Genomic DNA, 27,741 nt, shown 5'->3' with positions numbered 1-27,741 from the left:
GAAAATGACTTTTAAGAAGGTAAAGAAGCTTTCTTTGGGTGGGTGGGTTTCTGTTTGGTTGATGAGCAAACAAACAATGTCAGGTACATAATCGTATTCTAAATCCACAAAAAGCAAAAACAATTTGCAATCGATCTGCTGCTAGCAAACGAAATGCAATCGAGAATTTCCCAGTTCTTTCACTTTGACGACAAACTGCCGCATTGTCATTGAAATTGTTGGCAACTTTTTTTTCTTTCTATTTTTTGTTTGTTTTTGTCCTCTCTACTCTACTTTTTTTCGTCGTGCCCAGTTCTTTGCAGTTTGGCTTTATCGAGACGTCGAGGCAAGGTCTCGATTTCATTTCACTTTTTTTCACATATTTTGTGGCGCCAAAGTCCAACCACCCACTCACTCACTCACTCACTTACTCACTCAGTCAGTCATTGAGGTTCGAGGCACATCGGCAACTATAAATCAACACATTTGACAGCAAAATGTGCAAAGTGGTAAACAAAAAAGTGAAAAAAGCAAAAAAATACGGGACAAAAAAGAAAAAACCAAAAAAAAAAAGGAAAAACAAAGTACAGCTCAAATTCCTTTCAGTGAATTCCTTAGATCGACCTGAAGATACTCTCCAACAAGAACAAGGATGTTCGAGTGTATATTCAAATCGCTTTAATTTAAATTTATTTTACAAATTTTACTCACCTTATTGATGTTACTTTTGCATCGATCTGTTTGAACATGTTTGAAAAGTTAAATGAGTGTTTCATCTAGGTGAATGTCTTCTACTGTTTACTATACCCCAATGACCTAAACTTGATAGAGTAAACAAATCGGATGCCGAAGCAGTTGCAAGGCAAGGACAATAGCCAAAGGCAGAAGCAGCAGCAGCAGCAGCAGCAACCAACCATAGGGAAATGTTTTTTTTTTTTTTTTTTTGGCTGTGAGCCCGATTTGGGGTTTGGCTGCTGTTGGCTGTTGGCTTTTGGCTGCTGGCTACTGTTATTGGTGGTAATCAAGCGTGATTAATTGAATTGAAATTGAATTTTTGTTTTGCATAACACTGTTGGACAGACCAAGAAGCAATGATATGGTCAGGTGGGCTGTGGGAAGAAGAAGCTTAGACAGAAAAACTGATTTTCGACATTCTTATTATACATACATACATATAAATCCCAATAGACGTATAGAACGACGTAAACATCTCGTCGACTAGCCAAAGGAGAAGAAGAAAAAGCACCAAAACACGATAGAAAAGAGAAAGTAACAAACGACAAGACAAAGTACAAAAATAGTTGAATAAAAGGCGCCAGACGACATCGTCATCGTCAGTTTCCAGTATCCAACATCTCGTCCTCGACGAAGTGTGCTATGACCATTTTTCAAACTCAAGCACCGAACCGAATCGGTCGTCTGACCGTAAGGAGAATGGCGAGCCATTCAAAAAGAGGCAAAGAGTCAAGGTACTCAATGAAAGAGTTTGGTGAATTGAACTTCTCAAAAGATGTCATTGCCATTGCCGCCATCAAAATATGTATATAAATAAGTATGTTTATTTTCTTTATTTTTCTTTTTTGTGTTAGATGATTTTTGTATTTATTAATTTAAGCAAAGGGCGAGAGTGTTGTAAGTAAACATTATGGATTAGGGAATACAGCATTAACTAAGTTTATTTTGATGTTGATACAGTTAGAGAAAATACAAATCTAAGCAAACTGATAAAGGCATTGACAAACTGATGAAAAAGAACAACTAAAGCAAGTTGAAGTGATTATCTTTGTCTTTGCATTTATGTAGTATCCTTTCGTAATCTAATAGCAGTATACAAGTGCATTAAGTGAGTTTCTGAAGTTGTTTCGCCCTGATAAAAAAGAACCAACCGAAAACTGTTTGTATTTACGTTCTATTCCAAGAACAGTGAGTTTATATATGGATATATGGATACAATAAATGCATGGATCCTAAATTAGTTACCCCCCTTTTGACCCTCTCCATATAAGTATAAATGTATATTTTTAGATGTAGAAAATCTCATTACCACACAAAACGAAATAATTTAACTTTTCTATTTCTATTTCTATTTACAGGTAACAATTATTGACTGCAAAGAGGGGATTATTGGTGTTGTGGCAATTAAGTTAGATACTAAACAAATACACATGCATATATATACATGCATTTATATATATGTATGCCTGTTTGTATGAGATAGAACAAAATTACGTATACGCAGTGTGAAACAGGTTTAGTTTGGTATAGTTTAAAAGGGTACGAGTATTTTAGGTTTGCTATGCATGTATGTGTGGCACACACTCACACACACATATGCAAGTACACACTGTGATGTGAGATAGACAAATACAAAAAAGTAAACAAAGGAACTAAACGCGAGAGAGAGAGAAAAAAGGCCAAACAAAACCGCGAGGCAAACAAATTGCAAAAAATAAATGTGCGGTGAGAGGCAACAACAGAAACAACAACAACAACGACGACTAAACAAAAGAAAGAAGAAGACGCGCAAAAAGAAAAGAAAAGTCAAAATCGAAATTGAAATTGAATAGGTTCCTCCCAGTAGTAGGCTCCTCCTTGTCAACAACCAACCAACACAACCAACCAACGGACAACAAAAAGCAAACAGCAAACCAACAACAACAAACCGAACACCATTAATGAATTTGAATCTGAGCTGAGCTCAGCTAAGGTAAGTACTGCTATCAAAATGAATGGCAAACGAGAGATAGAGACATATATAGTGGGAGAGAATGTAAGAGAGATAGAGAATAAGAGAACGAAAGAGATGGAAGACAAGTTGCAGTTGACATTTATGAAGAACACTTGAATGAATTACATTTTCAATGGGGTTCTTTTTTTTTATTTAACTCAATTTTTGTCAGTGCAAAATTGGTTTGCTTTAATCAAAAAGTTCGTTCAGTAAAATATAGAAAAACTAGCTTTATTTTGCCGACATCTGAGATACCCTCTAAACTTTTCAGATATTTGATTAAACTCCGAGAATAACATTGCAAATTGATTATACTTAATGAGGTCGATCGCAAAAAACAATGCACATTTTGAGCTCTTGTTAGCAACTAATATGCTCTTCAAGCTTTTGCATACTAGGTATACATATGAAGAACCCCTTTTCTTTTTTGCATAAATCAAAATCAGAACAAATATTTATCTCCACCAACTGTCATTGGGGACCTTTCTGCCAATGCTTGATAAGTTTAAAATCAATTTTTATTTTTTATTTTCGGGCCAGTGTGTCGCCAAAAAAGTTTTGCTTGACTGACTGCCAGAGCCCCGTCGTATGTCGTCGTGTGTACGTCAGTCAGGCAGCCTGGGCCTCAGCCTGAGTCTGGCAAGCCTGGCTGCCTGTCTGCCTGTCTGTCTGTCAGTTTTTGAGTTTGCGAGACCTCGATTTGCTGCGGTTTGGTTTATCGATCAAACTCTTTCACTTCATGCACAAGGTGCGCACCATCCGCCATCCGCCACAATCTTTCTACAAACACACCTCGTCGTCATCGGTGTTGTTATTGTTGTCGTCGTCGTCGTCTTCTTCTGCCCAGACGCCCGAGTCCTGGCCACTTGATTGCTCAGCAAAATATTATATTACATACATTTACCATAAACTAGTAAGTAAACTCGGTTAGCTCTGCTTAAATGACCATGGAATAAATTGTATAAATTTGCAGCAAAAAACCAAAATTCATGACAACAATGAAAGAAAGTTGTTACACTCAAAAAAGTCAAGTTAACTTGCTATACAAAGGACACTCAATAACTCAATAGCTTGAAAATATTGTGTCCTTTATATAATAATAAGCAAATTAAAATGCTCATTTGAATCATTAAAATTGATCTAATTTTCGCTCAGTGTAGCATAAAAGGGTGGAAATGAAATCTACACTTTACATTGTATTGACGATCATAAAAAGAATTTTCTGCAATTAAATGAGTAATTGCTCCGGGTCATAATCCTTTGAAAGTCCATAAATTTGCAATATGCTAATCAGACGGCAGCAGCAGTAGCAGCAGTTATTGGCGGGCTCTGTTAGATTTTAGGTGCACCTGAACGCATATTGGTGTGTGTGTGTGTGTATGTCTGTGTGTGTGTGTGTGTGTGTGTGTGTGTGTGATACCTTAAGCGCGCGAGTGGCCCCAGAGACAATTCACGCATAAATCACAACCAGAGACTTACATATATAGAGTCAGAGTCCTTTCACTCCAATCCTCTAATCGTTGTCTTCAGTCTCTTGGGTCCTGGTGGGCCAATTTGTATTAGGCTCACGTTTCGCAGCTTCGAGAGGGCCTAAAGCAAAAGCAAAACCCGACCAGCCAACCACCCACAAAAAAGCGGAAAAAAAAACGAAAACAGAACCAAGCCAAACCAAACCAATGTCAGCGCATAGTCACTGGGTTCTTATGCTGATGACATCATAACAATAAAAATTAAATTGTTGCTGCCCTTCCACCACCCACCACCAACCACCCACACCCACCATGAGGCGGCGGCGGCGGAGGCGGAGGCGGCATATACACCAGCCATCTGTAACAGCAGCGGAAATGACGGGCGGCTTGCTGTTGCTGTTGTTGTTGTTGTTGTTGTTGATGTTGCTGTTGTGGCAGGATTTTGTTTGCTGCTGCACTGAAATTGTAAAACTCCTTGAACTCATTCAACAGCAGCAGCGGCAACAACAACAACAACAGCTACAACATCCGTGGTGGGGTTTGAATATATAAAATTTTATCGTATGACACACACATTTAATTTAATTTAATGAAAGTCGGAACAACCTGCTCGCTTATCTTTAAACGCTCTGCGATGCTATTTTAACAGGCATCACCGTTCGCTGTCTTTTTTGGCGTGACGTTCGCTATGTTGCCGTGATACAATCGAGTTATCAAAAAAAGAAGACGTCTCCTCTTTCCACACCGTCCCCATCTTAGGCACCCAACCAACCTGCCTGCCACTAAGTTTGAAATAATGAAAAATATTTCAATTAACATGGCCTCCTCTCTCCCTCTCCTTCTACGTTTTACGCATATTTCATTATTATTTTAACAATCTATGTTACTCATACAACGTCCTCATTTACCCAAAATTCGAAATGTATTCCACTGTGCCTTCTACACTCAAAGAATAACAAAAAAAAATAGCATTTAGAAGCGAGCAATCATTGTGCAATATGTAAATTTAAGCAATTTTAATCAAAATTCAACTATATTCATACCCTCACATTGGTTTAATCACTAGAGCTTTGGGTTTCTCAATTGTTTTTTTTAAAACTATTCATACTATTTTCCAATCTGTATGCTAACAATTGACATAGGGATTAGGGTTTAATCATTTTCAAAGATATTAATACTTATACGTTGATCATTTTGGTCCTTTTTAGTTCTCATATACTCATCGAGGAAGTGGTATGCTTTATAGAATAAAATTGTATGTTCATTATTTCCTTGAGTACTTAATATGTTAATATGACACAAGGACAACGCACAACGTGGCAATAAGGACACGCACGCACACCTATACACCAGGAGACTTACTCATACATGTACGCACACACACACACACATACATATATGTATGCACATGAGAGCACATAGAGCACAGAGTAAACTGTCTGAGGCGTTTGAAAACATTTAATTGAAAAGAACTTTGCCGCCTTCTTTTTGCCTGACTGCCTGTGTCGACCCTGTGCCTCTGACGACCGTCCAACTAGATAGCTATCCGCTTTTCAGAGCCCTGCCCCACCTTCTTCTCCACGCCCAGTCTCTGGCTTTATCGGCTCTGGTGTTTGCTTGCTTTTAAAAATTGCTGCCCCGAAATGTAGGCAACATAAAGTGTGTCTTGGGTTTCTTCTATGTATTAAAGCTTATAGCCAACGCCGATGCACACGAATTGTGCCTGACCCCTTCAGCTTAATTATACGTACATACATTAATTTCGTTGGAAAAATATAGCCAAGCCACCTTTCTTGTTCTTGTTGGTGTGTTTTTTTTTTTTCTCTTTTGTTTTTTGGTGTTGCGTGCTTAAGAGGCGCCCAGGCGTATGCAATGATTTATTTGACATAACCAGAGGCGGGCGGTTCACAGGCAGGCAGCAGGCGTCGTCAGCCTGTCAACTCTCCTGTTGTGCATATATTTATTTAGATTTGTGTGCATGAGTGTGTGTGTGTGTGTGTGTGTGTGTGCAAATAATATTAATAACAATAAAGCTTTATGAGCCATTTTATGGCCATATTTCCATTGGTTTCTCTGACCATCGCAATCAACAGCAGAATTCAACGAAACAACAAAACAACGAATGAAAGAAAGCACAAGAAACAAATTCAATTTCAGTTCAAAATTCAAAGATCGACCATTGCTTGCCCTAATTTTCTTTAGTTTCATAAGTAAATCATAATAAATCATGAAAATTAAGTGACTTTTATACATTTATTGTCTTCTATAATTATGCAAGTTTTCAATGGTCAGCCTTTTTGGGGGATTTCAATTGAGTATGCCCATTCAACCATTCAATCAAAGGGTATAACAAAAGCAATGAGTTGCAAAGCTAGAGAGGGTTGCGGAGGAGGATGGCGACAATAGGGACGGACACGAAGGCGACGTCGAAGACAGAGACGCGAGCGCGTTTACGTTGCGCGTCCGTCTATGGTGCAATTTATTTAATGTGGCAAACATTGAAGATTTTCCTTTAGCATTTTTATCTACTGGCCAAATAAATGTGAGAGCATGGCTCATCATGTTTTTCTTTCACGCTCTTTTCTCCATTTTCCTATACTCTGTATTTTTTTCCATTTTCGTTTTTTTTTCTTTTTTTTGTAGAGGGAAGCACTTTGTGTTGTGTGGCTGTTTTTAATGTTGTTTCTCTCTCTTGAAAAAAAACGAACCCATACATATATACTACTTTCCTTGGTTTTTTTTTTCCTACATGCGGCATGGCAATTTAATTAAGGCTTATGTCGATTTCCGGTGTCAGCTGTGGCAAACATTTCACAGCATGATAGAGACAGAAGAGGGTGGTGAAAATACAGACGGAAGGGATATCAATTTGACCCCTAAAAGACGACCCTGACCATTTGCTAACTGAGCATTAATTAAATGTTTCATCTCTGACTTTGTCATTGATTTATCCATTTTAACTTTTCATATTTATTCTCGTACCATCGATTGGGCAAATTATGTAAAACACACATAGAAACACATTGATAGAGAAGGCCAGAGAAAGAGAGAGCGCGAGAGAAAGAGTGAGGAAGGACGCCGGCCTCGCCTTTATTTGAAATACTAACACGTTTTTCCAGTTCTCCCAATCAAAAAATCGAAAAGTTCAAAGTTCGCCTCCCTTCGAAATGATACAAAATTGCGAATGGGTAATAGCTGGCCAGCTAAAACGGTGACGCGGAGGTGCCATGAAAAAGAGGAAGGATATTTGTATATATACGTTTATATATTTATGTGTGTGTGTGTGTTTGTATGTGTGAATTTCATATGCACAGCGGAGCATTGATTATTCAATATACTTTCAATGACATTGCTTCTTTCCCCCCACCCATTCAATAAACAGAAAACGAACGCCCCCAAAATCCACATTGACTGCTTCATCAACAAATTAGTTGAGATTTTGGTGGTGAATGAATTATGCAATGGCTTATCCCCGCCCTCCTAGTGAGGGCGCCCCCACACGCGACAAATTGACAAAACTTTCTAATACTCTATGCAAATCCCCACAGATTTGCCCTTAATCGCGTGCCCCTATCTTCTTTGAGTTGAACAAATTTTTTGCCTTTTACGAGACTATTTTTCATATCCTCTCTTCGGGGAAGGGTATGAAAATGTCTTCCCAAACGGGTATCTCAGAGTCGCTAATCAGAGTCGACAATAGAAAAATGGACATCTATATAGATTGCAGAGCTCAAAACTAAAATTTAATTAACTAAAATTTACATATTTTATGTCAACTTATCTGCAGCTTTTTTCTATCTCAAGTGCTCTCTCCCACTAAGGTAAATTGTTAAAATTAAAACAAAGTACTTTTTCTTTACTTTACAGCAAAACAAAACGTTAACAAAATAATAGTATAAGCAATAACAAAAACAAAAAACAATTATTCATAAATTATACATTTAGTTAAAAAAAAAAAAAACGACAAAAACTATTAGTTTTTTGGGGAAAATCAACGCTTGAGAACAACAAAACCAAAAAAAAAATTATATAAATAAATTAAACAAATTCAAATTTAGTGAATTAAGAAGGAAAAGGATCTATCTCAAAAGAAATCAAAGAGAGAACTTAAAAGCTAGAAGATAAAGAGCAAGAATACGGCAACGGCTGCAGTGGTTTGGCCGTAATGGGTGGTGGCTTTGCGGCGCCACCAATCATATTAGCCAGCAAGCAACAGGCATTAAGAATGCACGAGAAACTCCTCGAGAAAGAGGAGAAGACAGCTACCGTAGGAACCGGAGACACATCAGACGCCGCACCAAAGTCGCGCAAAGAAAAGACTGAGAAGGTCAAATTGGCAAAGCCATCGAAATTTGCCGAACGCCTGCGACGTTCATTTCGCCGCGGTGAGCATCGATCGTTGGAGATTAAACGGCACGAGCCAACTGCAGAGGAGCTCAAGGCGAAAAGTCGTCGAACCCCGCCACCGCCATCAGTGACAGGGACAGCGGTGGGAATAGCAACAGCAACCGGATCCGCATCCGCATCCGCATCGTCCTCTTGCTCCTTGTGGCCGAATAATAATTTGGTGCAATTGCATTTGCCTGGCCTTGCATTAGGCGGGCATATTAATCCCGCCCTGCTCCTGGATAGCCCGGACGAGTGTACACCACCGGAGTACGCCTATCAGCACTTGAGTAGTGTGGCCACTACCAACTCGAGTACATCGCTGGAGAGCAATTGCGAACAATTGAGTGAGCTGAGCAGCTCCCAGACGAGTGTGTACTATTGGACGGCAGCCGTTGTCACCACCAGCACCAACGCTTGCTCTATGGGTGGAGAGGTGAGCACAGCTGCTCAGAGCAGCAATCCAGTGACTGGCCCAAATGGAGCCACAGCAGCTTCAACAACAACAACAACTGGTTTGACAGCAACGGCAGCAGCTCCACCACCAACATCGACAACAACGAATACGACCAGCAGAAGCTGTAGCCTGACCAGTGAAAGTAGCTCCGTTCGTTTGACCCGCCTGCAGAATTTCCTCTTCAAGAGCAGCAATGAAAGTTCACGCAGCTATTTGGGGCATTCGAATGAGGGTTTTACGGCATCCTCACACAACTCCTCATCCGGTGAATGGGAGCAATTGGGTGGCGGTGTCGGGGGCGGGGGCGGCAGCAGCATTGGAGCCTATGGCCATGATTTTCATGGCAGCTCGTTCCCAGAGGAAACAACACCCGATGAGACAGACACTCTGCCTGTGGAGAGTAGTGTTGGCACCAGCGATTCGGCAGCTGGACAATACTATCAATACACGCTGACCTCACCGAATAACCCCTTCTTGCCGGAGATTACAGCTCGCACATATCACAGCACGTATTCCGAAGAGCAGGAACAAGGAGGTGGAGGCCATTGTGAACAACTTGAAGAGGATTCGCGTTCAGCGCAATTGCCAACGCCGGCCTATAGTCGCGCCGGTTCGCAAGAGTCATCCACTCATAGTGAGAGCGGCATTAGTTGTCCGCCTGGACCGACACCAAGTCCGGCGTCAAGTTCGTCATCCACTCCAGGTCGCCATAGACGCAAACTCTTTAGCCTGAACTCGCCCACACGTTTGCTCCATCATCAGAGTCCCACCAATACAAATGCCCCAGCCGTCTCCTCATCGGCCCCCACTCCAGTCACCATGGGTGGCGGCGAGAGCAGCAGTAAATTCAACTCGGCCACTCTGGTGCGCAGTTTGAATCCATTTCTACCGGCCAGCAGTTCCAGTGCCAGCAACATGACGTCCCCCAAACGTGCTCCCCTCAAACAGACAGCGGCAATTGTCACATCGCCGGGCTCTGTTACACCGGATCTGAGCACGAAACGCGAAGAATTTTTACGGGCCACCATGAAGATTTGCCTTGTGGTCTCTCCGCCTACCAGCAAGCTGCAGGTGAGCCAAAAAAAAAAAAATAAAACATGGAATAATAAAAAAAAAAAAAAACACGAGAAAACAACAAACACAAAAATATTCAGAGAATTATCCGCAAATGTTTAGCCTTAATCAGATATTTACTTTATGAAATGAGAATAAATATTCGTTTTTTCTTCCTTTCTGTATTTTTATTTCATTTTTTTCATCTTTTGCGTGGCTACTCGTTTATATTTTTGTTATTTTTTTGCTTTTACAGATTTTGGTTGAAAAAGCATTTCAACTTTAGGAATTTAAGTCCAATTTAAATTTATTTAATTTTGATTAAATATTTTCAGCTCTCAGATTACAATTGTCTAATTATTTCATATCTGTTAATTTATTATTTAAGTACATTATTATGATATGTTTTCTGTTTTCTGGTTTGTTGGTCAAGCACAAAATTTTAATAATAATATTCATTTTGCCAAATTAGCCACAAATAAGGGTTACTTGTAAAGTTTTTTTTTCGTCTTGCAGGTAAATGGAAATTATTTGGTAAATTTTCCAAGTTGTCATTAGAATCGAACTAATTTATGGGTCGAAAAAGTTGAGCATTTTGATTTAATGTTTCCGCGCGTGATTTTTCATCGAATCCCAGAAGTATGCAATAAATTATTTGCTTCAGCTCCTGCTTCTGCAGAACCCATAAAAAAGTACTTTAATTTGAAAATGATTTTCTAGTCATTGAAAGAACTTACTTTATTTTTTTTTGTTAAATCAAAAAAGTAGTTTGACGCTTTGATTTCTCAGAAACTGTTGGCTAATAAAATTCATTAAATTCAAGATTAAGCTTTACTCGGTTGATTTATCCTTCTTGATAAGCTTCAATTGGTTTAAGTTTCTGCCCACTTAACTGTCATTTTATCCTTCAGATGATTTGACTTTGCAGTTTATTTGAGAGTAAATGGTTTGAATGAATCTTGACTTGCAAAATGCATAGAATAAAGATATTGATTTATAATATATTCGAGTGTAACTGATAATGTGACCCTCGTGAGAAACAAGTGCACTTTTACGAGCACTCTGTTGCAATGTGTGTTTATTGCCAACTGGTCATCGTATATGCTGTATGTCGGAATGACAACTGGTCGAATTTTTGGATTGAATGCAAGGATATATATGGGTAGTCAATCAGCCGTGCTCTCCAATAAATTCAATTTGAATTTAAATGCATAAATTCAATTTGGCAATATAACCGCTTTCATGCTCGAATGGAATATGCAATAAAACATGTACAGTGACCGACATAAGTTTGCCCACTACACCGCCTTCAATTTGTGCACTCGCTCGGTTATTACTTTACATACACGTTCATACATACAGTTATGTACATATTTGTAGAAATACATATATGTATGTGTGTACAATAAAATAATAATAACAGTATAATATTACGCATACGAAGCGTAAATGCATAGAAATGTCTATGCAATTGAGAGATGTGGGCGTGACATCGTTCTAGATGATGAGATGTATGGTTGATATATATGTGAATGTGGGCTCACCCCCCCCCCCCCCCCCCCATCCCATTCCCCATTCAATTGTTGCCCGAGGACAGACATTAAAGGGCATTAGCGCAAGTGCAGTCAAGCAATAAATTGCATTCACGATTTCTTCTTCTCCGGACTCCCTTCTCTAGGGCTACGGACTACGGTGGGATGGGGATGGGAACAGCTGGGAGGTGCTAGGGTGCTGCCCTAAATTCAAATAACTTGGCATGAACGACTCATGCATAACCATAACCATAGAGCCCGACGCCCCATCATATGAATGAATGAGCCAAAAGAGCTATTAGCCTTGGGCCGTAAGTGGAACTTTTCTGTCTATAGACTTTTTGGTCATATTTTCTAGCCTACAAGTAGTAATAGTCTCTCATCGTTTAGAAAAACTCTCTATTGGATCGAATATGCCTAGCTCATTTAAAGGGTATACAGAAAAATCTGCAATTCATGAAATTCTTATGATTTTCGCTTCAGCATAGCATAAAATATATCTAAATATAAATCGTTAAGCTTGAACAATAAGCCATAATCCGTTTATCGCTGCATAATAGCATTCCCCTTAGTTATTTTTCTATTTCCAAGAAGAAACATCATAGAAATCGGGATTAAGACAACCAAGCCGAATAACAAGAAAGACAACCAACAACAGAGAGAGAGAGAGAGAGAGAAGATAAAGAGTGGGAGATGGAAAATGGATATAATTCGCTTTAGATTATGTTTAATTCAATATGGATTTTAGCAATGACTCAACTACGCACAATTCACACAAACACACACACATATCTACATATGTACATCAGCTCTTACCTGTGTGTATACATATGGAATGCCAGTGAAATGTTTTCAATTTTTAATTTAATGCGATTTACTATCGCGTCGCATCGCATCGCGCTTTGATAACAAGTTTCATGTCAGTCGAAGCCAAAACAAATTGCATTTCACTTTGTTAGTTACAATGTTATTTCCAGGTAGATACAAATACAGAGAAAGCATAGAAGAGGAAATGCGAAAACTATTTTTACACTCCACTCGGACATTCACATGCAATTTGCCATATGCAAATGCGTGACTGTGGCTGTGTGTTTAATTGTTGGAAAAGTTTCGCTCAAAAGCAATTGCTAAAAGGCAAACAGGGCAGACCCAAACAAATAGTGTAGCACACTTTTAAGGGCAATATATACATACGTTTTCTCATACCTAATATGATATTTTAATTACATGCAACAGAAAAGAGAAAACAAACCAAACGATCAAGATTACATGACATAAATATCTCTTAATTGCTAGCTCTGAATCAAAGTGTATTTTACCATTGGCCACAAACCACAAACAATTCGAAAATACCTGCATATATTGTTTAATTAACAAGTTGTAGAGCTTTTAACTCTCCTTTGGAATCTATAAAAATTCTAATTAAAACGTAATCAAAAGACATACAAAATAACAATATTCTTCATTTCATTTCTTTGAATAGTCAATCTATTGTTCAACACGTCGTATGAAGCATTTTAACTCGCTATTATTCATACGACATGTGTGACATTGTTAAATATCTATAAATATAATTTCAGAAGATTATTTAAGTATATACTTGAGATTAAAGAATCCAATTATCACGATAATCCAGCCATATAAGTCTACTATATGTATATCCTTGCAATAAGTTTTTAACACACTTTGAAAGCGCGATGGCAACACAACTAAATGGATTGGGTTGGGGAGATGGGGAGTCAGGCCGTGATGTGAGAACGTGAAAAATGCATTTCGTCTGTCTTTAGCAATTATTTTACGCGTTCGTTTGTTGTTTCAACCTTGTTGTGGGCAGAGGCAAAAAGCCTAGGGCAGCCAGAGACCGAACCACTGAAAAGGACTTCACTCTGCGTGTGCACACAAGCGGACAAACACCCACACAGAGACACAGCCGCACACAAACACACACACACGTACACACAGAGTATACTAAACTAAATGTTTAATTTATTTAAATTTCATTTGTAATAAAAATTTGTTGTACGACACAAGAGCCAGCCAGTTGATGTCCAGTTAATGAAATTTAAGGAAAAGGTTTCCAGGAAATTGGGTCACATTGAAAATCACTTGGAAGTGGCTAAAAATGAAAGAGGTCGGGAGGACTAATGGGGTTCTGTGGTTAGCAGCATTAGTTAAGGATATACATTTTTATTGGCTAAGCTCGAAATGAATTTATGACAACAGCTGTGTCAACTCTAATGAGAGAACATATGAAAATACGTTGCCAGGATGGGATTAGCTTTAAGCATAAGCTGCAAAGAAATCACAGAGAATAAATACTAAAGGAATACAAGAAAGAGAAAACAAAAACAACATTAAAACAAAGAACGACAACAACGACGACACTGACGAGACCCAAGACCAGAGCTGAACAGAACAGAACAGAACAGAACAGCAAGACCAGAAGCAAAAGGAAATGGCAACAGAAATGTGAAAAAAAAGGGCAAAGAGCAAACCAAGCGAAGACTCAAGCTTGAAAATTGCCAAAACAAAATGTGAAATAATGTCGTCAGCATTGGGGGAAGAAAATAATAGACGCAGCACGCGAGAATCCTTGAACACACCCGGGGGAGTCCTACATATGCTTACAAACAGATTTTTGTGGCAAATGGATGGAAGACGACGAAAAAGGAATGAACAAGAAACAGCAGAAGACGCGTAAATAGTTCAAAGGCATATGACATTGAGATGAATACCCTTTCCAAAAACAATTTCGTTATATCTATCTTTAATTTAGTCAAACTTATCAACTAAGGGTTAAAGGAGTTTTTGCTGCAAACCCGAAAACTGAATATCTTTTCGAATCAAAGTTTATCATAGTTTACTAGAACATTTTGTTCTTGTAGTTGTTAGCCAAGTAATAAGTTTCTGTCTGTAGACAAATTAAAATGACTGCTTTGCGGTAAGGATATCAAATATGTTGAATGGAATTCATTTTTGTCGGGAACGGCTGAAGCGGTCTAAGCGAAGGGAATGTCATTCATGCCATACGCATTACCTTAAGTGTATGTTGGTTGGGGTTTTTGGCGGGGCTCTTCAAGGATATGAGGCAAATGTTGTGTCTATTTGATGTCTCAACAACGGAAGTAAACGAATTAAGGCAAATGCTGGCATTTAAGGCAAATTCGCAAATATTCATAACGGCCCAAAGTCGCTTAGCCCATTTGATTAACTCGATTGACTATGAAATGGCATTGAAATGGGCAAATCTTTGGGCGGCGTCCCACTGACGCCATGGGGGAGCAGAGCGGAGCGAAGCATAGCGAATCGGACAAACATGTAAACGGAGGCTGAGGCCATTGCCATTGACTTTGATGATGGCCCTGGCACTGAGCACTTGACTGATGTAATCACAGTGCATTAAGCAAGGCAACGGAAACCCTTCGAGAGCGCAACAACGACACGTCTAGGGTTCTCTTGAGAGAATGGCTGGAAGCAGGGTATCAAAGGGAAGGGCCAAAGGTGCAGCATGGTTCATTTTTTTTCGCCAGCTGCATCTGCTCTGTGTGTGTGTGTGTGTGTCTATGTGTTTTTGTGGCAGTTGTTCGCCTTCGTTGCAAGCAATTTACTTTTTCCGGCAAAGCCAAGTCTTTTTTTCCATTGTCTTGCAAGAAGCTGCACCATAGCCAGGGAAAATAAAGAAGAAAAACGGAAAAAATGGGAATACACCGAATACAGCAGAGGGGAGTGTGGGGGGGAAAAGGAGTCTAGCAGATTTTCTTTCTGCCTTAAGCCATTGAAAATATTATGCTTTGTAGTAAAAACCGCGAAATATTTTATGAATCGATGTCGTTTCATGGTCGGGTTTAACTCTTTGTTTTCTCTGAGTTTTTTTTTCTTTCTGTTGATTCTCCTTCAGTTTTTATTTTTTTTTTTTTGAACAAAGCTTAAGCACAAAGAAAATATTCGCGCACAAAAGATTTTGGAAAACTATGAGAAAATTGAACAAAAGAGGAAATATCACTCATACAACATGTTGAGCGAAATTAAAGAAATAGAATACTTGCATTTTCCCTGTGTCGCTGCCCGAGAGCACTTATAATTCAAGAGCACGAAAAGGGACTTTTTCAATTAATTTTGAAAGATCGTAAAAAAAAAATAATGGAGTCTATGAAATTCAAGGAGAAATTCCGTGCAGTATCTTGAATATTTCTTTAATCTAAGTAAACACACATATTTTGATTTATTTGGCAATGTAAAGATTTGTCGCCTTATTATAAATATGTTTTCTTGTCGCATGGCCATTTGTTTTTTTTATTGTTTTGTTCAAATTCGGACACAACATGGATGGGAAAACCATTGTGTACTTTTCAATATATGCAAATGAATTCATAGAAATTTTAAATGGAATTTATCATGGCGAATGCTTTTGACTCTACTTCAATTTATGGATGGTAATACTCTGTAAAGTAACAAGAATAAAAGGGCATATTGCAGATGCCGGAAAGGAAAACCAAGTATATGAATTCTCTATAAAAAAAAGAGGTAAAACCCATTGTTACTCCTTGAAAGACATTGTTCTCGAGATGTTGAGTTAAGGGGGGTTTCTACCTTGTTGGGCCGAAAAGGCGCTTTTAAGTAAGACTTTTTTTTTGAGATAAGTATAATAGATCAAGGAATAAAATTTTCCACAGTTGTTGAGAAAACTTTATTCTATGTATTAAATTTTTTTTTCGGCGATCCATGAAAAGGGGGTGCTGGGGGGAATTTTCCAAAGGCATCCCCATTTCGTCCTTATGGAAGTCCTACCGTTCGCAAATGAAGTCTGAACCCGAAAATAAAATTTTTTTCTTAATCTAGACATTTTTCCGCAGCGCGGTAGTAGAATTGGGAAAAAAGGATCAAAAACGAAAAAGTTATGAGTTCGTTACTAATTAATTTTTTAATTTAACAATTTCCAATTCTACTACCAGCGCTGAACAATATTCTAAAGAACATGTGTAAAAAATTTCATAGCGATTGGTTAATTTTTGTGCCCTGTAGGACTTCCATGAGATCCAAAAATGTAGTTTTGAGAAAAATACGTTTGAAAATTTGCGCTCCGGCACAGAGCGCTTGACACCACTCAACTTAACGGCCGACAACTTTCGTAATTTTACAGATTTCAACTTGAAATTTTTACACAGTATTCTTGAAACATTTACCTATCCAAAAAGGCAATAAAAAAAATCGAAATTTTTTATAACACAAGGTAGAAACCCCCCTTAAGTTTTAAATACTCCAATTTTTTAAAGGGTAAATAAATGTCTACATTCATTTTTTTTCTTGTGTTCAGTTAACAAGCGAGTTACGTTACGTTTGAAATATTTTTTATTTAATTTTACAATGTGATCAACTTTTATTTACATGCATGTGACAATCAATAAGAAAATAAAACTATCACTGAACACACACACACACACAACAAAAATCAAGAGAGTGAGACAATAAAAGAAGGAAAGAGGGGAAAAATCCCCACTACAAATGCATTCAACAATAAGAATAAAATTTAATTATGAATATCTGAGAAATGCCCTTGATTGATTTTTTGTCGACATATCATACGAATATGAAATATATATGTAGATATATGTATACATATATATGCGAGTACATTTTTTGTTTCTTTTGGTTTCGAAACGATTGTGTTCATTTTGCATTCACTTTATTTCAGTTGAAATCGAAAAGCCTTACGCATTTGGATGGCCTCGATACGGTGGTGGCATGCCAACATGGAACAGCGACTACCACAGCAGCTGGAACAGCAGGAGCAGGTCCAACGATGGCTTCCACAACAACGACGACTGCAATAATGGGTACGGGAGCAGCCTCACTGGGCAGGCAGTCTATTGTGGTAAGTGAAAATTCAAGTTGCAACCAAGATAAACGAAGGTCATACAAGTATTGAATTGCATGCTAAACACAGTAGCACCTAAGCCTCTTAGCCCTTCACCCCCTCCTTGTCTCTCTCTCTCTCTCTCTGTCTCTGTCTATCTCTCTTGGTGCACTGTTTGTAGAGTAAATAGTTTGGCACCTTTATCGTTACTTTACATTACTTTACTTAGCTGTGGTGATTCTATGAGGAAAATTGATAACAAACGACTTTTCTTTGTAAGTTTGCTTCTTTTCCTTTCTTTTGGTTTTTTTTTTTTTTGTGTTTTTGTTTGAGTTTCTATTGGAGTTTTCTCAGCTGTCATTGATTTACACTTCGTCATTTGTTTTACGCCCATTTTCTATATGTATCTATCTATCTCTCTATGTGTAAGATGTGTCTATACATACACACTTACAGTATATATATGTATGTGTGTGTGTGTTTTTTTTTGGTAGTTACTATTCATTATGAAAAACCTGTAACAAGCACCCATCATACAGCCCCACCCCCTACCTCGTACCCCCACTTAGACACCTCTCATCTCCTCTCCTATCCTACTACTGAATGGCCTTAGTCAACAGTACGTGACTTTTCAATGATTTTTAGCTTAGTTTCTATTCAGTTTAAGAATTGTCTTCTCTCTTTTTTTTTTGTGATTTTACATTGCTTCCAATGGATCCTTTTTATGTTTCTTTCCCCCTTATTTGTTGTCGTATTCGAAATGAAAATGTTGCCCAAAAATATGACATAAATTGTATAATAAATTTTGGCAAATTGTAGATAGAATTAGACTAGAAAAGGGACACATTGACTATTTGTACTCTCCTTGGGCAACAGTGCGTATTACATTGAGATTTTTCATATAATTTGCCTGAAAGGTTTGCTCTTGTTCAAGCCATTTGCTTATTGATTGCAAAAGGATATATATTCGTATGTTTTTAGGTTCATAATACAAAAGTAATTTTTGATATTTATAAAGGTTAAGTGAGGTAAAGTTTCTACCGATTAACACATTACTATATAAAATGTGCTAAAGCCATTCTGAACTTTTTGCACTTACTTTTAGTTGTAGTATTTTTGTCGGTTGGTTGATTGCAGGATTAAATTTCTGCTTTAAGTAAGTCTTACTAAGCATTATTATTCTGGAAAATTTGCGATTTTATAAATACAACATTGTTGTTTGCCTTCCATGAAGTCTTGGTTAGTAAAAGGCCATAGTTACAAGGTGATTAAGCACTAAGTATAGCATCATCTACAGTGAGCAGCATTCGTTGAAAGTTTCCATCAGTTTGTATTTATTTTCAATGACCTTCAATTTGCCTATCGCTTACAGCATTTCCCAATTAAGTCCAAAATAACGTACATATTAAAGGGTAGTGAGGAAAAAGTTTGTTTAAATTATGTTTTTTCGATATTTGCTTGGAATGATTAATTAATTTTGTAGTATTTTTGTTTAATTGTTTTTTTTTTTTTTTGTTGGACTAAAGCACTTTAATGCTAACTCAATTCTAAACACACTCACTGTAACTGTCTACGTCTCTCTTTCTCTCTCTCTTTCTCTTTCTCCCCCTTGCTGTCTTCTGTATATCTGTGCCAACACACACACACGCACAAACTGTGCCTACTTCCTGCGCCTATATATCTGCCCACACACACACACACACACACACACACACGCACAACGCTTTGTCATTGCTCTTAGTTGGATAAAACCGAATCAAGTCAAATTTTTCAATCTCATCCGCCAACGATCTATACCCAAGCGCCACAAATTGTCCGGCGAACACCGTCACTAATGCTCTCACTGTCGCCGACGCCGACTTTAGATATAACAACCACATCCACTTCCACATCTGGCTGTTATATAGCTCGAGGTGCCACCAGTCCCTGTGTACACAGTAGTGTTAGCCCCGCCTCCGCCTCTTCCTCCTCCACTCTACACCATCAGCACCAACACCAACACCAACACCAACACCATCCACCTCACTTCCACACGTCTCACCATCCTCATCATTCTACACAACAGCATCAAAAGCAGCAGCAACAATTGGCTCCAACTTCAGCTCCAGCTCCGACTCATTCAATACCTTTGTCGTCTTCCTGCTCCACCACCACAACAAAACAGTTTCAGGGCTCTAGTGGCGAGGCGATCGTTGCGTCGTCGTCGTCGTCAGTGTCAGTGTCGTCAGGGACAGTCAAACCAAAGAAGTCCTCGTTTATGCAGCGCAAGAAACCGTTATTGACACGCAGCGAGGTGAGTCAGCAAAAAACCCAAAAAGGAAAACGCCCCGCCCTCCCCAATTCACACATAGGCACACACATCTACCACCCAAACCCTACCCGACACTGAGATAATTCTGGAAAATTGAAAACCAATTGCCACAAAACAGGATATCACAAGGAAAGAAGGAAGCGTATACACTAAGTCGACATAGACATGGTCGATCATTCTTTGTTTCTGCTTCTGTCAATCTTAACGATAATTAGTCCTAATTAGTCCAACTTTTGGATTCAATTACCGCATAAGGATATACGGCAAAGAGAGAGCATCTGAATTACGGTGCGTCATCCGTCTATCCAACTGAAGGTGAATCCGACTTGCCTTGGTCTTGTTCTAATTAATCCTGAAAGCCAACGACTGCTAACCTTTTGTGGTTGAGTTCGGTAACTGAAAGCAAAAGGGGTGAATAATGTACAAAACACGATGTCGGGAAATGAATAACTTAGAGTCATCAAGTTGGTTTGGTTTTTTTTTTTAATTCGTTTCTCCTCTCCCCCTCCAGACCCTCTCTTGTATTTTGCGTTTTGTTTTTTTTTTTTTTTGATTTGTTTTTCGACGCTTTAATCAGCAAAAAAGAAAGTAAAAAGTTGCCTTCGCATGGCGAACACTTTCATTTTCGCCTCACCCCAACTGTCACTGTCACCCTCACCCTCACCCTCATCCTCACGCCCACTGTCACCCTCATGGCTCATTCATCTATCGTGCATCCTTCAGTCTTCATTCTGCCATCCATTCGTTTGTTTTCTGCCATCACTTTTTCACACTTTCCGCTTTCTTTTCCTGTCACACAGCGAGGATTCCACTTTGTCTTCGCTTTGCCGCCTCTCTGGTCTGGGTCAAATACGAAAACACAGAGAATATGGTTTCTTTTTTATCTGAATATCCGTTACCCGCTACCTTTCTCCTACACCCTTTTTATACCATACACCCATAGGGTGAAATGGTATATTAAAGTCGCCAAAATGTATGTAACAGGCAGAAGGAAGCATCTCCGACCCCACAAAGTATATATATTCTTGATCAGGATCAAAAACTGAGTCGATCTAGCCATGTCCGTCTGTCCGTCCGTCCGTCCGTCCGTCCGTCCGTCCGTCCGTCCGTCCGTCCGTCCGTATGAACACCTAGATCTCGGAGACTATAAGAGCTACAGCCACCAAATTTGGTATGCAGTCTCGTGTAGTATGTACGCTTATCGAGTTTGTTTCAAATTTTTGCCACGCCCCCTTCCGCCCCCAGAATTTACATAAAACTGTTTTTCTTAAAAAGTATAGCAGATAGAAACATCAAATTTGGTTTATATACTCGTTTAGTTAGCGCGCAGAAAATAATTGTTCCAACTTTTTGCCACGCCCCCTTCCGCCCCCGAAATTTACATAACTCTGATTTTCTTAAAAACTATGAAAGCTACCGACATTAAATTTGGTATGTAAGTTAGCTTAATAGACGCGCAGATATTGACTATTTCAAAATTTTGCCACACCCATTTCCGCCCCCGAAAATTAAACAGAACTGATTTTCTCGAAAACTAACAAAGCTAAACTCACCAAATTTAGTATGTATATTGGCTTAGTATGCGCGCAGAATACATATATTTTAATATGTTGCCACGCCCACTTCCGCCTCCATAATTTAGAAAAAACCGATTGGCTCTTGCAATTTTTTGACCATCGTAATCAAATTTGGCAGACTAGTAAATCTTATCTATTTCTATCAAACTACCGAATTTGATTGAAATCGGACTAGAAACACACAAAATATACGTATGAACGTATTTTGCTACGCGATCCATAAGGGCAGAATTGGCCGTTGGCTAGTGGCGGCGCTAGAGTGCTTGTGTGTTTGTAGAGTGAGCGAGATAGCAAATGGTATGAGGCATGTTAAAACAATTTAGTAGACATACATTTGGTTTTCGAAATTTTAAATATTTGTTTCACCTGGTGTATGGTATACCCAAGTCGGCGAGACGACTTACTTACTTCATTTTTTCTTGTATTCTTTTTTATTTTAAATATTTGCAGATGAATTTCCGCTTCCCTAGTTTCTATGGAGAAACGCTTTTGTGTAGAACTTGTGTATTTTTTGTTTTATTTCTCTCTTTCCTCTATCTTTCGCTTTGATTTCAAAGTCAGAGGGGTTAATTTAATAGCTTTGACTAACGAAAGCAGCGACTCTGAGTACGTAAAAGCAAAAAAAAAAAAAAAACCCTATCGTCGTTTCAACTTTCCACTAAACTTTTAGAGATATGGACATCTCTTTGTCGCTCTCTCTCTCTGTCTCTGTCTTTCTCCTTCTCTGTCTCTCTTTGTTTGTCTCTCTGTATCTCTCTATTTTCATCTGATATGCAAATTAAGCGATTTAATTAAAATACGTTTATAAGACTATTCACAATTTTTCCTATAAATGTATATATATATATATAGGTATCGAGCTCCGAATTCTTTTCGGTATTATTTTGCCTAGAATCATCGCAGCAGCCAGATGAAGAATTTATACCGGCGACCAAAGGTGTCACCCTATTGTAAGTAAACTTAAATCACTTAAATCGTTCTACGATTTTCGAGGCTTTGAACTCAAAATCTATAGAATCGTCAGAGAAAAGTTGGGCAGACTGAAGACCGCTTTATGTTAACTTACAGAAATGCCCTGAGTCATGCATTGCGTGTGCGAAATCTTAGCTTTAATCAGATCACAATAACGGACAATTATCCCACGCCAAGTTTTTTAGATGCAGGTAATAAAAAGAATAGTTGTGGCCATGGATTGTGTTCTCTGTATTGGGTTATGTTATGTTGTTTCAATAGGTCCTTCACCCTTGACAAGCTCATTGGATGAGCAAACGGATGTGGAGAATCTGGCTGGACATCATTTAATCATTACCGAGCGTGAAAGCAGTCGCAAGACCTTACAGAAGGCAGCCTCATTTGTAAGATTTGTGGCCTCCACCGGTTCATTGAGTGTAGTTTTTAATTGTCCATTCTCTTTTTTTTTTTCTGATTTCCTCCATCTGCCTCTCTCACAAAGGGTTCACGTCAACGTCCACCCCGCCTGTTGTCATCCGCTTCCACCGAAGAGACTAGTGAATCGGCTGGGGCAGCGGGCAAACAAATTAAACAACGCTGGACTTCCATATTCGGCATTAAGAATCCACAACAGAGTCAACTCTGTGAATTACTTAATAGTTATGCCAAAAATGGTGTTCCCCAGCGGCCAGACGCTTTAAATTTTGATCACCCCGATTTGGTTAACTCGTTGGCCTATCTACAGAATATGGACAAATCATGGTTGGATTTTGTCCATCATGATGCTATGAGTGAGAGTGAGATTAAGATACAAACGGCCATATGGGAGCTGGTCACCACCGAAGTATACTATATACATGCCCTGCAAACTGTCACAGATGTAAGTGAGATTTCAGTAAAGGAATGAAATGTGAAGAGCCCCGATCTTCAAGCATCATCTCTGTGCATCATTGTTTTTGTAGCTCTTTTTGGCCTGTTTGGAAGCCGTACAAGAGGAACGCCTGCTAATTGATGTCGATCAGCATCGTTTGTTCTCCAATATTAGATCCGTTTGCGAGGCAAACATAAAATTTTGGACTCTTTGGCTTTATCCAATGGTCGCTCACAGTGTTGTGACCCACGAACCGATGAGATGCGCCTTCTTTCAAGAGGGTTTCATTGCCTTTGCCTCGATCTTTGCACCATATAAGGTAGGAGGAGCGAGCTAACCATTAGCCTTATGCATAATATCGTATCCGTTTGTAGATCTACTGCGCAGAGCAGAGCACATGTCAGTTCTATTGCAAGGAGCTCAATCAGAACAATGCTCTATTCACATCCTATTTGGCCTGGTGCGAGTCCCAGAAAATGTGCAATCGCCTCCGGCTGGCCGACATTGTTGTACGCCCCATGCAGCGATTGACCAAATATAGCCTCCTGCTGGCGGCTATTAAGAAGCACATGAGCGATGTGGAGGAGATTGAGGCCATGGATGTGATGATACACAGTGTTGAGAATTTTGTTGGCAGTGTCAACAATCATCTGACCATGCGACAGGAGAATGAACGCCTTAAGGGTGTAATGGCAAGGATTGAGTCCTATGATGTCGTGGTAAGTTATATGAGAGGGGGGTGAATGTTGGGGGGATTATGGGGGGGGCCGTTCGATTTAATGAAGCAAAGCTAACGACAACAATTGCCCATGAATTGCTCTGCTGCTGCTACTACAGGATACCAACAACGAAGTACTCGACAAGCTTATCAAACACCACAGCCAGATGTTCGACCTTTGTGCCCCCATGCGTGGCTGTCCGGCGTATCCGGTGCGTCATCTTTTCATGGAGGGTGACCACAAGTTCAAGGACAATCTGGGCAAATCGGATGTACATTGCTTTCTGCTAACGGATTTGCTGCTGGTGTGCAAGACCATTGCCAAAAAGGGACTGGGTGCTCTCAAGGTCATTCGTCAGCCATACCTAACCGACCAGCTGATGGTTCATCTGGCTCCCAACAACACATTGAACTGCGTCTACCTGAACGAGTTCCAGGTGGCAACGACAGCGTTTACGCTACAATGCACCGAGGCGAAGAACTGGTGTGATGCCTTATGGCGGGCCAAAACCATCTACCAAAGACTGAAGCGCGGATCGGGAGGCGGCAGCGGCGGCGTTGGCGGCAATGTGGGTGATAGCTTCCGTTTCGGTGGCAGCGCTACCAGTGGCGGCACCGCCGACTCGCTCGGTGTGCGCAAATCGCCAATGAACTCCTCCATCTGCAGCCATGTGTCCAGTGCCAATAATAGCCATAGCGGAAGTGTCGAATGGAATGATTCGCGGAACATATCGGTGGACTTTGAGAAGACCAATTCGGTGTCCAGTGATGAAGGATCAAGCATTATGACGGGTAAGTGCAACACGCACACACATTCGATATCGATATTTGATATTCGATATATGCATATCGAATGATTTGCATCCCTTGCTCTCTTTCTGTGAATGAATGAATGCAGGCAACCATGGACTAGTCCTGAAGGGGAAGCAACAGCTAATTGGTGGCCTACACAAGGCAAAGGTCGGAACTATTGCCTCAACTTCGGCCAATACGCTTTCTGTTCAGCCTCTGAACCATTTGGGCCAGAGCTTACCCAATCTGAATATGCATCACAGTCACACGTAAGTTGAAGTTGTCGTCCTGATCCTGCCATATGACCAGCTTCTTACTAAAAAGCAAGCATACACACACACACACACACACTCATTTGTCCAGTCACACAAACACACTCCCACAGCGAGTTTAATTTTATTTGTAACATATTTATAACATAATTAATTTTAACAGTTATTTTTAAACAACTCCAAAACAAAAACATAAACAAAGATTTATAAATTTACAAAAAACCGAAAAAAAAAACAAATACAAAAATAAATCATTTTTTTATTGTGTCAATTGTATGGAACTCTGTTTGCCTATTTGTTTTTGTTTTTTTTTTTGTCATATGCCTGCGCCGATATCAACCAAATTAAACCCACCACAACGCAACGCTTGCCACCACAACTCACCACAATCCACCACGAACCATCAAATTATCGACCGTAATTGTGAACCGATCGACCATCCTTAACCTGTCGTCGTCATTTTGGTTTTTCGGACTTTATTTTATTTACAATTCTTTTAATATATTTCACCCCCAATTTTTGTTCTGGGCTTTTTAACTTTTCTGGCTTTTTGTTTAACATTCATTTTTTTATTGTTTCATTTGCACATTTCTATCTGTCGTCTGTGGCGTCTCATGGGTCTTTTACAGTAACCTTTATCATACTTATAGTAACAATACATTGCTCGTGCCTGGTACGACAACTAGTCACTCGGGTAACCTCTTATTATCGCCCAGTCATCGTGGCATTTCATATCCACCGCCGAGTCCAACAAGGTGAGTCTCCCCCTGTCCATTCTCTATCCACTGTCTGCCCCTGTCAGTCTTCCCACACACTCTCTCTCTCTCTCTCTCTTTCTCACTCTCTCTCTCTCTCTGTCTGTCTGTCTCTTTGTATATTTTGCACATTTAAGTGATTTATTTGTTATAACCCCACTACCATTTCTTCCAAGAACCTCCGCCTTATCAAACTAACCCATCGACCTTCTCTTAGAGTACCGTTGCGTCGTGGCATGGCCTTTTCCACATCGACCAAGAATCCACCTTTGCGTAAGACACGCAATGTTACCTCCCAGAACAGTATTAACTGGCATCAGATACCGGCCACACCCACACCGCCCAGTCCGCGATCACAGCACCAATCCCCCTCATCGTCCACTGGCACAGGCACCAACACGGTAACTAGCACTGGCATTATACCTCTCCAGAAATCGATGCCAATGCTGGATAATGCCAATGGCGGACCGCCGCCCATCTTGCAGAAGCAATTGTCCCACCAGGCTCCCTTACCCACTTCCAATCACAATTTAATGGAACTTCAGCGACCCTTAAGCAATGAGACAGATGTCTGATGTCCCATTAACAATAGCAGCAGCAGCAGCAGCAGCAACAACAACAACACCAACAATTATAAACAATATTCAAACATATAGCAAACGATCTATTTACCTGATGGATCAAAACTGATGATAGTCATCGACAAAAGCGTCACAAAACTGTAAGATACAAAAATGAAAAAAGAAAATCAAATCCAATATAATAATTGCACTTTTTGGGTCCAAGAACAGACAAAACTGATATTGAAAATACGAAAATCGTAAAGAAATTGCATTCCAAAAATCCCTCCTGTACTTAGACACAGCCCCACAGCTACCCCAACACCCAAACCACCCACTCACTAACAACCTAAACGTTTCCAGTTCCACTTAATTAATTAACCGTAACATATAAAATATGCAACATAAAATAAAAATTGATAATATTCTTCCCATAGACGATATAAAGACAAATAATGTGTAATCCAATTGAAAACATTTAAGATATAGTACACCTATATATAGACCTACATATATAAACTATAAAGACATATGCCATATGTATGGGAAATAAAACATATTTAGATTGAAATTGTTAGCTTTATGAATTCTGTGTTTCCATATATATACATAAATATATGTATTGTTAATACTAAGTTAGTTGCCCTGTCATCATACTTGTATATATTTAGTTATTGGTCGGAATATTGCACCCTAATAACCAAAAGCCCAAAACACACCTTTAACCCTGTATATACATATGTAGGTACATATATGTATGCATTCAAGTACATATAGAAACGATTATCAATACTACTACATAGACATAAATAGGGATCAGCCATATTGCAGATAAACTCTGAACTTATCAAACATAGGGATAAGTTAACAATTTGTTGAAATCACCGATAGAAATTGATGTCGTTGATATAATAATTATATCATATCGTGTTAATATCAACAATTCTCACATGGAGACTTCTCAGCATAATCAAGTCTATGTGGAAGAAGTTTAACTCTATTTGGAATAGGATTATTGGTATTAACAGTATATATTGATATAAGACTATATCTATGATTATAATATATATATATATGGATATATACTTCTATTAGTCTTTCACTCTCTATCTCTCTCTCTATTTTCTTTAAAGACCATTATCTTCTTATCCAGAATTGCTGTTTCCTTTCCAAACTTAATTGCACTTTAAAAACGACTTTACTTACCTTTTAACTCAATAATTGGATCTACTTTCATGTAGTTCAAAATCAAACTATCAAAATTTCTTGTTCTTTTCTCTGTTATACTAAACATTTGCTTTTGCCCTGCTCCTAATTAAACGGTCTTGTTTTTGCTTCCACACTATAATATACAATACCTATAGATGAAAACAGAATTCAACAGTAAACTATACCAAAACATATATATACATACATACATAAATAAATAGTCTATATAGACACTTATAGTTAATGCAAATATTGTTAGCAAAAGAA

The 27,741-nt window shown here is 39.0% G+C and overlaps 1 protein-coding gene across 4 annotated transcripts in view; it reads left to right on the top strand.

Annotated features, from left to right (window-relative positions):
• Positions 1–26,836, top strand: part of LOC6639376 (mucin-5AC) — a 48,231-nt gene extending 21,395 nt beyond the window's left edge. Inside the window, exons 1-12 of one of the 4 annotated variants that reach the window (XM_047012206.1) lie at positions 8,298–10,090; positions 17,297–17,476; positions 22,199–22,296; positions 22,415–22,509; positions 22,580–22,701; positions 22,800–23,177; positions 23,260–23,487; positions 23,543–23,887; positions 24,006–24,678; positions 24,785–24,947; positions 25,601–25,705; positions 25,923–26,836. In XM_047012206.1, coding sequence (XP_046868162.1) covers positions 8,342–10,090; positions 17,297–17,476; positions 22,199–22,296; positions 22,415–22,509; positions 22,580–22,701; positions 22,800–23,177; positions 23,260–23,487; positions 23,543–23,887; positions 24,006–24,678; positions 24,785–24,947; positions 25,601–25,705; positions 25,923–26,280 — 4,494 coding nt within the window. In that variant the 5' untranslated portion in view covers positions 8,298–8,341 and the 3' untranslated portion in view covers positions 26,281–26,836. Of the gene's footprint in view, positions 1–8,246; positions 10,091–17,296; positions 17,477–19,199; positions 20,039–22,198; positions 22,297–22,414; positions 22,510–22,579; positions 22,702–22,799; positions 23,178–23,259; positions 23,488–23,542; positions 23,888–24,005; positions 24,679–24,784; positions 24,948–25,600; positions 25,706–25,922 lie in introns of those variants that run through there. The other 3 variants (XM_047012207.1, XM_023181732.2, XM_047012208.1) reach the window with 3 other exon arrangements.
• The last annotated feature ends 905 nt before the right edge of the window (positions 26,837–27,741 follow it).

The sequence above is a fragment of the Drosophila willistoni genome (assembly GCF_018902025.1).
Source record: "Drosophila willistoni isolate 14030-0811.24 chromosome XR unlocalized genomic scaffold, UCI_dwil_1.1 Seg144, whole genome shotgun sequence".
In the NCBI taxonomy this organism is placed as follows: Eukaryota; Metazoa; Arthropoda; class Insecta; order Diptera; family Drosophilidae; genus Drosophila; species Drosophila willistoni.
This window is presented reverse-complemented; position numbering and strand designations above follow the sequence as displayed.